This window comes from Portunus trituberculatus, chromosome 18 (assembly GCF_017591435.1).
Source record: "Portunus trituberculatus isolate SZX2019 chromosome 18, ASM1759143v1, whole genome shotgun sequence".
Lineage (NCBI taxonomy): Eukaryota > Metazoa > Arthropoda > Malacostraca > Decapoda > Portunidae > Portunus > Portunus trituberculatus.
Window position 1 is genome coordinate 11,602,544 of NC_059272.1, and position 12,500 is coordinate 11,615,043.

At 38.2% G+C, this 12,500-nt stretch overlaps 1 protein-coding gene across 16 annotated transcripts in view; it reads right to left on the bottom strand.

Moving 5' to 3' along the window:
- LOC123505467 (neuronal acetylcholine receptor subunit alpha-7-like) overlaps positions 1-12,500 on the bottom strand; it is a 240,105-nt gene that overhangs the window by 44,043 nt on the left and 183,562 nt on the right. For 9 of the 16 annotated variants that reach the window (XM_045256799.1, XM_045256798.1, XM_045256797.1 and 6 more), the window contains exons 3-7: positions 11,377-11,421; positions 10,121-10,230; positions 5,063-5,243; positions 3,643-3,718; positions 1,506-1,700 (exon numbers count right to left, since the gene is read on the bottom strand). In XM_045256799.1, coding sequence (XP_045112734.1) covers positions 1,506-1,700; positions 3,643-3,718; positions 5,063-5,243; positions 10,121-10,230; positions 11,377-11,421 — 607 coding nt within the window. Of the gene's footprint in view, positions 1-578; positions 774-1,505; positions 1,701-3,642; positions 3,719-5,062; positions 5,244-10,120; positions 10,231-11,376; positions 11,422-12,070; positions 12,116-12,500 lie in introns of all 16 variants that reach the window. The other 7 variants (XM_045256800.1, XM_045256794.1, XM_045256787.1 and 4 more) reach the window with 2 other exon arrangements.

Consider the following 12,500-nt stretch of genomic DNA (forward strand, 5'->3'; position numbering starts at 1 on the left):
TATTTTCAAAGGCCCCATATCTAGTCTACAAATGATCTGGTTACTGTTAAATTGTATATTCCATAAAGTACTAAGCTAATTTTCTTAATTACTTGAGAAACTGATTTATGAGCATAAGGTCTGACTTACAATATTAGTCTTGAATGTGAGAGTAAGAGTACTATATTACGGATCAATGTAGATGTGTTTCCGGTCGGCCCACAGAGGACCTCGTGCATAGAAATCGAGCTTGTATGCAAACTTTGTTGCAACTCTTGTTGTTCACTGAAGTTTATATTTTAAAGCAAAGCACCACATATAATCAATAGCTCATTTCAAAAAATGTGAAATTATCGTCTTGATTAATTATCTTAAATGTTTGTCGTTCATTCTGGGAAGAACAAGTGGTCTAATCATAAGATTTGTCCGAAAACTCACGTTCGATTTCTATGAGGCTGTAGCCATATTAGATGAGCATGAATAATCCTCAAGTAGCAGGATCTAAGCATTGAAAGCATTGCTGTTGAGGCCCTCTGTGAGGCGGCGTGTGTGGGCGTGTTGAACCAGGGATGGTAAACAAGGCCTAGGAGTGGCCATACCTAGTGTCAGTTTCTCGCCAGTGTCAGGGGGAAGTGAGAATCCAAGCAAGGTCATACTGCTTATCATTACACAGGGCAGAACCAGATTGTATAAATAATAGATAGTTCGACGCCGGATCTTGATGACGAAGGTTATGTCCACATATGGCTCTGGGCAGCATTGGTACTGCTGAACGTTTCGCACACCAGGAACCTCTGCAAAATAACGTTAATTAGTGTAAAAAAAAAAAAAAGAGGAGCCTGAGGGGAGGAGCTTGAAGAAGAGCGTCACGCCATTGCTCGGTGGATGAACGGTGGTCATAAGGACTTTCGTTTTGCAGGACAAGTGAGAGTTTGTCTAAGGCATATCCGAACCTTTCGACTTTCAGTTGCTCTTGGTAATAATTTTCTTCCTCTTCTTTGGCTCTCATGGTTTTGGTCGTGGTAGAAAAAAAATGTAACCGGCGAAGGAGAGGAACCAACATAATTAGGAGGAGCAACGGATCAGAACCAAAAGGAGGGCGGGAGGGGTTGGGTAGGCGGAACAGCTACCAGGAGCCAGAAATATTGCAATGGTCACCACAATTACTTGGTGTTCCCCACTGGCTCCTAGTTCAAGAAGTTCACCACCACAGGAGATCCTTAAAACTGTCTTCCGGCGTCAGAAATCGGTGTTACCTGCCCCCGTTGTTGGGCAAAACTGCTCAATCAAAACCATCAGTAATCACGGACAATCAGTCAAAATCCCGTCATTACCATCTAACACTAGAATATCAAATGCTAAATACGGATACAGTATAAGAAATAAATGATTAAAAAAGTAAATCAAATCAACATAATGTTAGTACTCATAATAAATAAGGATTAGGAAAATCATAAGAGACGTTACAAGGTCTAGCCATAACAGTGGAAGGAATGATTGTCCAATGGGCTAAAAGAATTGGTTACCTAGAGAGAGTTTCTCGCCACAGTCCGGGGGCAGAGTGAACCCCAGGACGGCCATAGATGCTATCAGCACACAAGGTAGAATTAGGTTGCAGAAATAATATAGGGTGCGCCTCCGTATGACAATTTCGAATGTAACGTCTACATACGGTTCCGGGCAACATTTGTAGGTAATGGAGTTTCTTTTCCCAGGGCAACCTAGAACATAAAAAGCAAATGATAAAAGTGTGATATTAACTCCTAGACTGACGACAGTGGAACTTGGGCTGCCAGAAGGCAGGTGAGTGGCGGGACTAGCTAGCAGGAGGCTGTCAGGAGAGTGAGGTACCGTGACAACGTGAGGGTGCCCAGCAAGGTTGCTTAGGCTTCCAGATAGCTCAGTAACTACTTCCATGACACCTGCCACAAAAAAAAAGAGGAAACTACATAAAAATATAAGAACTGGTAGACAGAATATATATATATATATATATATATATATATATATATATATATATATATATATATATATATATATATATATATATATATATATATATATATATATATATATATGTGTGTGTGTGTGTGTGTGTGTGTGTGTGTGTGTGTGTGTGTATGTGTAAGTGTGTAATTCACCTCGATTGTCTGTTGGTCACCCAGCCAGTCTTCCCCATTACGGAGCGAGCTCAGAGCTCATAGGCCGATCTTCGGGTAGGACTGAGACCACATCAACACACAACACACACCGGGAAAGCGAGGCCACAACCCCTCGAGTTACATCCCGTACCTATTTACTGCTAGATAAACAGGGGCCACACATTAAGAGACTTGCACATTTGCCTCGCCGCTTACCGGGACTCGAACCCGGCCCTCTCGATTGTGAGTCGAGCGTGCTAACCACTACACTATGCGGTGTGTGTGTGTGTGTGTGTGTGTGTGTTAATATAAAATGTTATTAGCTACCTACCTATCAATGTATCCATCTGTCTGGGTTCTGGGTACAGTATATATATATATATATATATATATATATATATATATATATATATATATATATATATATATATATATATATATATATATATATATATATATTCATCGCTTTATCTATCTATATGATATCCTGGTTCCCAGGTTCCACTGTGGTTGGTCATTTGCCAAATCAAATATCTCTTCAGACTGACCGTCCTTGAGGCGGCGGCCCTTGGTGATCAGCGCTGCACGTAACATTTAATAAGCTATTTGATTTGGCGTATAAAAGCTCCCGAGAGAACTGAGAACTTAACAAAGCAATTTATTTTTTTCATATATTTTCTTTTAGCATGGAAAGCAAAGTGAGTTTTAAATTTGTTTTATTTAGATGACTTGAGAGACTGAGGAGAGAAAACGTAAATAAGTTAATACTGCAGCCTCACACTCACGCCGCCTCATTCACGCCTATGGTCGCAGTGGCGGTGTCTTGGTGCTGCGTGCCCAGGCACTGCTGCTCTCACTGGCTTGTTTATGCTACACGCGCTCCACTAATAAGGTGTCTGTATCTACTGTAGATCCTAACTTCCTAAACTATTAGTATATTTGCTATAGATTTCACGGAATGAATCTAGTCATCGAGAAAGGAAAACAGTGTATTCGGAAAGGCTTTGTTTTTTGTTTGGCGTCTTATTATAAATATGTATTTTGAATGGGGTTTTGCTCTTACTCAGATAATTCAATTACGCTTGTGAACGTTTGGCACTGAACCATAACATTTGTTATCGCAATCCCCAACTTTTTAATTCTTGACAAATCTTTCGAGTCTCTTCTCGACTGAAGGTTGTTTTTCAGCATTGTTTTTGAGAACTAAAATGTAAAATTGACTTATTAGCTGTTACATATAGATGATTTTTATACTGATTGTAAAATTATTGCTCACAAAAAGCATGACTTAATTTCTTATTTGCGTACATAAATTTTTCCTCGAATATGAATTCGAAGTACATTGTATAACCGTCTCTAACACACACTGCTCTTTAAAGACCAATAAATACAAATACTTGTTGAAACTCACGGATGGACGTCTATCGAAGTTATATTAAGGCATAGCTATTGTCGATAAAAACAACACCCACATCACACCCACAGTCACGCCCACATCACACCCGCTGGCTAAGTCACTTACCAATGAGGTCCCACTCTCCGTTCTTGATGAAATCACTGAGATCGCCGCCGTCCTCTGACTGCAGTTGTAGGTCGAGCTGCAATGCGTTAGTTCATTAGTGCACTGATCGCTATAGCTTGTAAGAGTAGTTGTTTTAACCTTTTCATTCTCAGATAATCTCTTTAGACTAAATACAATGATCTGGTACACATTTAAAGTAATTTCTAAAGACACTACAAGGTTTATTGAATTAATTATGATCATCTATCAACAGCATATAAAGGAGGAGAACTGTTGAGAAATGAGGAAATCAAGTTTTAAAGCTATAAAACTGTTTTAGAGGGAAGTGGACAATGTATGAGTGGCAAGTTTTAGTGTTCGTCTTATTTCTAGTTAGGAGCAGAGATGGAAGTCAAGGATACAGTGAAGAAAAATGGAATCACTGTTTCTAAAGAGATTTCATATGAGTATAATATAAGGATCACAGTAATAGGGAAGTTAATTACATAAATATTCAAATCAAGAATAAATGTTTAAAGAGTCCTGGAGAAGCTAAAACATGAAGAGTCATTGGGATAAGAGTAATTATATGGATGATAAAATCACTTGCCGGATGATGGATACAAGTCAAGGTGGCAAGAGAATAGTTGAGAGTTTTTACTTGCTAATCTATGGGTAAATGACATTTGTTTCTGACTTTTGGATAATTCTTAATAACTTTAAGGGAACTGGCAATCCAGTGTTTTTTTTTTTTTTTTTTTTTCCTTTTTTGCTGCCTTTGGCCAGTCTCCCCTCTTGCATGAAAAAAATAAATGAGACAAGAAACAATGTACATTTGGCTAAAGAATACTTTTCCTTACACATAAAAGGAACTGTTTGGATGATCAGTAACTTGATGTTTTCGTATGAATATTAGTGTCATATGAGTAAAAGACATACTTTTTTCTTTTAGTGTTAATATTTGCATCTCCTGGGAATAAGGAGCTTAAAAAAGCAAAAAAACTGTTGTGAACGACGAAATGTAACGCAATCTTCTTGAAGACTTCTGTGACAGATTCCTCAACGTCTGGTCTGATTTCCTAATTACAGCAGATGTAGAGGAGAAAATGGGTACATCGTTCCTACTTCGGTGTATGATTGATAAGTCTGGGATGATGTCTCGATAATATGTAATGATGATCTGGTCATGTGCTTGTGGCGTCCTGTCTTAGCTGTTTACAAGTATAACAGAATTGTGGAAGATAATTCGAGAAATTAATGGATGAGGATGATAAAATTTGAAATAGGTAAATGTTTCATGCAGGGACTGCCACATGAAGGCCTGACAACTTCCTTTAGCTACACTTATACTCTTATGTTCTTATACTGAAAAGTGTGACCTGAATATATAAAGGTGACGCAAGCACACATTTCCTACAACACAAGAGCATTGTGTTCACACCTGCCAGCCTGAGTACGTCCAGGAACCAAATTTCATCTTGCATCGCTGGTCGTCGAAGGGGAACCAGGTAATATCTATCTTACAAGTAGACTTGAAGATTCCCGGCGGGATGTAGAGGCAGTTGCCGGTGGAAGAGACGACCACCTTCGTCTGGTATGTCCCATCGAAACCCTCGTCGGCACTGAGAAGAGAGAGGTGTTGTGGATGGCGGTCGAGTAGTGTGAGTTGGTGGGTGTTGGTGGCTCGGCAAATGTAAAAGAGAGAAAGCGGACGGCAGGGACAATTGCTTAGTTGTTATTTCAGTATTTGTTTTCGCTTACACGCCGTGCATGTAGTGGGGTTAACGTATTATGCTATAGAGAATTGCATTTTGAGCGACTGTGAGGTGACAGCGGTGTGATGTTATAGTGGATGTAATACACACACCCACCCACACACACACACAACACACACACACACACACACACACACACACACACACACACACACACACACACACACACACACACACACACACAAAGGATAGAACAGCGGAAATTTTTCACTTGCTCGAACAATTTGCTCATGCCACACGAGTCTCTTAGCACCACCTAGGACGGTAAGGTACTCGCAGCTTCTTTTATTGAATCATTAGTAAACACAGACCACACTGCCTAACACGGTCTGCTAGATACGGGACAAAAGGACACGGAACAACATGAAATGATATTCTAAATTTTGATTTGTTGTGTCATCGCAGCATCCTTGCAGACAGGCGTCTGTGTTGCCTCAGTGGCTTCATATCGTCTGCTTCCCTTGGTACCAGTAATGAGCGCCACACTCGCCACTTCACTTTTATTAGTTTTCATGTTTTCTTGGTCATTCGAGATTTTTATATTTTCATGTAAGAAGGACTGTGGTATTTCCTATAAAGTACACACTGGAAACATTTAGGGGACACTGTCTTTTAATTCATATTTGAATTTCCTTGTTGATGAGTGAGAGCAGTTGTCACGTTTTGAGGTGAGCGAAATGAGGTGAGTGCGTAGTTGTGTGTCAGTGTGGATCAGTATGTCAGCATCGGTGTTACAGTGTTCAAGGTGACCCTGTGAGCCTCACGGTGGCTACGTGTCTGAGGGTCTTTGGGTCCTGGCTGCGTGCTGAGAATTACGCTCTACTAAAGGAGATGGTCTAAAGTTCTTATATAACAGTGTACTCAAGTTGCCAAACATGAAGAGACTTTTTGTGAAATATATACCGCCATAGTTAGTCATGTTTGTAAGAGCGATTGCTCCATTTTCATTTTATGATATAAGACAAAATATCGGCGAGTATAGCAATGAAGGAAAATGGTGTTACTGTATCTATAAATGAATTTCAAGCGATAAAAAAGTATTCGTGACTCACTAAGTTCAAGGAAAAGTTTCGGCACAAGGAGCAACCTACATACATGTACCATTGTTTCAATAAACTTTTCTTTGATGCTCATGTCATATAAACAGTTTTCTTGTGGTAATGTGGTCTTTGTTTTGAAAGAAGAAAGAGGGAAAAGAAAAAAAGAAAAAGAAAGGAAAAATGAATAAATGAATAAAGAAAGAAAGAAAGGAAGAAGAAGAAAAAAAAAAACGGTTCCCCTTTCTACAATAAAATAGCTCAACAAGCCATGGAGTGAGATGCTTCATTTCGCGTCATTTGCACCTTTTAAATATATGTGCGAGTTACAGCTTATCAAATGACGCAGTTTCTTCAGTTTCTCATCAGACGTCAAGAAGGAATAATGGATATCAGCCAGATGACATTTCAGTGATAAGCTTGCAGCAGCCTTGGTCCTAGTATTTCCAGTCATCCTTCACGTGCTATTAAAATTCTTCCTCTTCTCATATAGCTTTCCTGTACACCCAGCACCCATTTTCTTTCCGGGCGTTTTCTTTTTGATATTCATTCATTGAACCTTCTTGTATGACGATTCTTGCATGCACTCCATTCTGTTCCTGTGTCCAAATTGTCCCAAGTTTTCTCGTTTCACTTTTTTCAATACTCCCCGTATGCCCATACCATACATTCCTCACACGCCCTATTGTTCTTACTTCGTGTATTAACTTTCACTCTTGTATATCTGCTCTTTTCATTCTGTGTTTTGTACTTTTCTTTAACACCAAACTTTCATCATCGTACGCTAAAAATTTGTCCTTTGCATACATAAACCTATATATCGTAAGATAAAGGTTATCAAACATTTTTGTTCTTGCTGTATTTTGTTCTCTTCTCTTGTTTTTTCCTTTATTTGCTACGAGAAATTTTCTAACTATTATTCCTATTCTCTCTACCTTGTTAATGTAATGCTCCCTCGTCTCTTATTGGTAAACCATGGAACTCTTCCTGTTTTTCTTCTTCCTTGTGTTTACGACTTGAATTGTTCCAAAAGAAAAACATGAAGGCTCTTCTGAAATTAAATCGGCCAATTCTCTTGGTTACATCCTTCTCATCCCTTTAAAGGAATAAATTTCTAACGTTTCTTGCCAAACCCATAACTTCTGCATTGCTGGTATTGAATTTCATTCATCGATTGCTATTCCATGTCACCGTTCCTTCATTGTCTCTTATTGAACAGCAGATGTGCGTAACTTGGCAACGCCCTTACAAGGAAAATGTTCAGTAGCTTCAGCTATAGCTATATAATTTCTGATGTTCTTATTTGCATAGATAGTGAACAATAGTGGCGTAACATCCTTCCATTTCATCGGTTTTCACATTGAACCATTTGTTCTCAATTTCATTGCTTTTAAAGCAGTCTAAACATTTGACGTACATGTTTTGATTAGCTTAGGATTCATCACATAGTATATCGTCCAATGTTCGTCATAATTTGTGTATTTTCATTCTGTCAGAGGTCTCTTCAAGATCTGCGAAAACGACCAATGTGTCTTTTCCCTTTTTTTTTTTTTTCTAGTAAGTAGTATCCTCATAAAAAAGTTGGAATTGGTTGCATCCCTGCCTGGTGACATCATACAGCACTGGTGAATTGATTGATGAAGTCTTCCTAGCAAATAATTAGTTTCTGTATTCCATATCGTTTGCTAAATCCGAATGTTGTTTTTGAGTGTTGATATAAACTTGTTATGATGAGAATTTTTCATGGATTACTTTTCTCCACGTCTTCCTGAGAGATCGAGAAGAACGTTTACTAAGTGTGGTTTGGTATCTAAATATTTTTCAACGTCTGTTAACAAGGCATATTTAAATCAAATAGGTTTCAATTGTATTAAGTTTTGTTTGTATAGTTTTCTTCTTCTCTTGTGTCCATTAATATTTTCCAAAGAATTTAATCTTAAACGGGAAAGTATGCTCTGTGTTGAATGGATGACGTAGGGCTTAATAGAATCTTGAAGAGAACAAGATGACAAGATAACTATAGGAGGAAGGCTCCAAGGCATGTTTATCTTTTGCAAATGCCATCCTTGTCATGTATTTGGAGTGTTTTGTGTTTAAGCAAATAGCAAATCCTTATAAGTTGGATGATACTTTATTCCTTGATGCTGGTGAGTTGATTTGGCATGGAAAGAATCGACAGGGAGTCTAGATGGGGGTGGACGGACTTAAGCCAATAGTTGTGTAGGCTGAGGGAGAGAACTTGACTTGAGGTGGTCGTGACTGCATAGTTGTAAGTGGAAAGTCGACAGTATAATCCTCGCTGTATTACAATAAACAAATAAATGAAATAAATTGATCCTTATGACGCAGGTCTTTATGAAGGATGCATTTGTTGGCCCATATTTCATATTTAAGAGATAAAAAAAAAACTCTAATCTGGAATCCACAGCCTCGTTAACACTTCAGAGTACAAATAAGTGGTGCGCAGCATAAGGCAAGTTGCGTTGGGTGAAAAGAAATCCGCGTTGCTGCTTTTAGACTGAGAATAAAAGCAACGTGATGATGTTTTCTCGTTTTCTCTCTTGATGGACACCAAGTTTACTCACATTTTAGCTTGAAAGTTCTCTTTATCATGTGTGGTGTTACTTGATCTAGGGTCTTCCTCTGTCGATGGGTGATTTAAGTGTCATAATAATTGATCGTTTGTCAGGTATTTTATCTGGTGAATTCCATTGAAAGGCTGTTTGGTTTTCATAGCGGCCAGACTGGTTGTATTTGTGTATTGAATCATATTTCAAAAGGTTTATTGAAATTGCCGCTCGGATTGAAAGGTGAGTTGATAATCATTATGGAATATTTACGATCTTTATGACTTTACCAAATAAAGGAAAAAACACAACTGTCTGTGTAGCTTATCTAATCACACGAACACCAAGAAGAATAAATTTCCATTATTTGTCACCTTTGCATCGTGTATTCCGGAGCCTATTTGTCAATAGTAAGCCTCAGTTTGCTGAAATTGATTATATTATCATTTTTTGATCCGTTATTTATCAGTAAATTTGCCTCGGAAAATGCAGTAAATGCATTCAGGTCATTATAATGGCATTTGTGTTTTCACTATTGAATTAGCTTGAAGCATTTCACTGAATCCTTGTGATTACTAAGGCTCGGTGCATCAGGTGCTGGAAACCCTCACACTCTGACGAAGTGCCGGTCATTGCCACACTCACAAAGCCCAGAGGCTCAGAGTGTTCGTATCGACCAGAGTTGCTTCACTCAACACACGCCACGCAGACTCTTTGAGCTGACGAGTGTCCGGCGAGGCCCACAAGTGCACATGGTATCCACTTACCTCACCACATAGGCCACCGTGTCCGTAGCTGTTGCTGCTGATACTTGTAGCCATGATAAATTGCATACACGCGCGCGCGCACACACACACACACACACACACACACACACACACACAAACAAGAATCTAGTATGTAAATGTACTATTCCGGGAAGTGATTTCATTTCGCATATATATATATATATATATATATATATATATATATATATATATATATATATATATATATATATATATATATATATAAATCTACAAATTCAGTACAAGTCAAACGTTAACGTGATACTGGTGTTGCATGAATGATATAGCACATCATGTAATGGCAGAACAAATACATGAATGGCAATACTCACCTGTTGTACATCAAAACATCTGGTTTCCATATTTTATAAGGTGGAATTCTTAGGTCCTTCACATTGCCATAATCGGACTCATTCCACCGTAGGTTGACATCATTCCACTCCTGAAGGGTGGGTGAGGGTGGGGCGGTGTGTGAGATGACGGCTAAATGTAACCTCAAGAGAAATAAGAGTTATATATATATGTATGTATATATCCAAAATTGTCATGACATGACAGGAGTGGAGCTAGTGAATGTACTTATGCTTTCCTCATGATGCACAAACTAGAGCATGGTAATATGAACCTTACAAACTCACTATATTTCAAGTCGCCCGAGGGGGAACTCTTTAGCTTACAGACATATAGAAATACATCAGAAAGAAAGTATGATTGAGTACTTCGGAATGAAAATTTGCAATACATGGGCAAAAAAAAAAAAAAAAAAAAAAAGAAAAAAAGAACATGCATTAATATCCTGGTACAGTTAAATGAATCTCAACTCAGGGCGCGGTGAACGATGGACGGACAGGCCTGAGGGGCATGGCGGAACACCATAGTGACATGAACGCAAGAACCGTGATTACGAGAGGGAGCACTGAGCACACAACCTAAGACAACCTGTCCGTCATCGTTTACTGGCCCGTGGCGTTAAGAGAGAAGCAACAAGCTCTGGGTGTCGCCCTCTGAAAGTTTCCCCCTGGGAAATAAGATTCTACTGACATACAGCAACTGATCAAGCCTACGACAAAGCCATAGTCTAATATCTGCATTTTGCCAAAGCTGCAATACTCAGTCTAAATTCTTGGGGAAACCCGATTAGTTTATTTAATATCAATAAAGTGCATTAATATAATGCTTAATTAGCATTCTGTTAATGACGGGTATATGTAATGAACAATTATTATATTAATTTAATATTGCATGCACAATGCTTTATATTAGAGGTAATAATATAATACAACGAGATATTCTTGATTCATGGAAGTATAGGGTATTGATCACAGAGAACTGAAGGCTCAGTCAGAGAAAACGTCGAAATATTAGCTTGGAGGATAAACTAAGTTGTCTGTGCTCAGGATTTCCCCGTAATTTTTTATTATTATTTTTTGTGCTCTTCATTAAAAACATTTAGATGTGTAATATTAGAATTCTTTAAATCAAGCATGAGGCTGAAAATTTAAAATTAATTTATGAATAATAGTCTGCTTATTTAACATACAACTTTATTTATCCTCACTTTGTTAAGTTAAAGATATTAATAACTTACCAATTTTAACCATGTGTTTGTTATTAGGAGCTGATTCTTCTCATCCTTAAAGCAATAAAAAGAAAACATATTGTAATAACGATTTCATTTCCCCAATGACTGCCACTACACACTGAAACAAGGACGCCATAGCAAGAAAAATGAGGAAAACGAAAGGGAAGGATAAAAGATTGGATTATAAGGAAAGTGGTCTAGCAGGGCCGCATTCCTCATTTTTCTCTGCATACACAAAAGTACATTGAGGCTGCCTGTCATTTTGGGCAAACTCCAAGACAAACGGGACCAGATACAGCCTGCCCAAGAGTGACAGTACATGAGACTTACACACGTCCATACAGCAGGACCCGCGCCCACACACACCTTGAGACCTCGCAGAAAGCCAAGAGGATGCTTACGTTCATGCGCAGGGAGCTTGGTGATACCTCTCAGTATGTGAAGCCAACTCGCATAGGATATTAGTTAGATGTGAATGGGGGTTATACGACTGCATAGTAAGTCAGAGAGTGTTCATTCTCTGAGAGTGACTGGCGATATTAGATTAAATGTTATTAGTGTGAGGTTATTGGCTTCCCGGCATTCTTTCTGGAGGACGGGCTGATGCGGCCTCTGCTACTTGGACATGGTAGCTCAGAGAGAGTTAGTTGTGGTGAGCACACAAAGTATGGCCGCGTGTCGAGGGACCCAGAAAACTTACCATATTCAACCATACGTTTGTAGTTAGGATTTGGTTCTTTTCATCCTAAAACAAGAAAATATGTCTAGACTAGTAATTAAAGCTTCAGGAAAAAGACAAAAAAAATTAAAAAGCAACAGGTCATTAGTATTGTTAGGCTATAAGCTTAAACTATGGCACAGACACTTTTGAATAAGGAATAATTCATTCAAAACTTAGGAAAAAAACAATTGACTATGCCTGACGTCAAGGGTTGTGGATAATTTGGTTTTACTTAACTCGTTACACCTACTTTAGAGCTGTCCCTGAAAGTGTTGATGATGCTATACGTTTATATTTATATATATATATATATATATATATATATATATATATATATATATATATATATATATATATATATATATATATATATATATATATATATATATATATATATATATATATATAT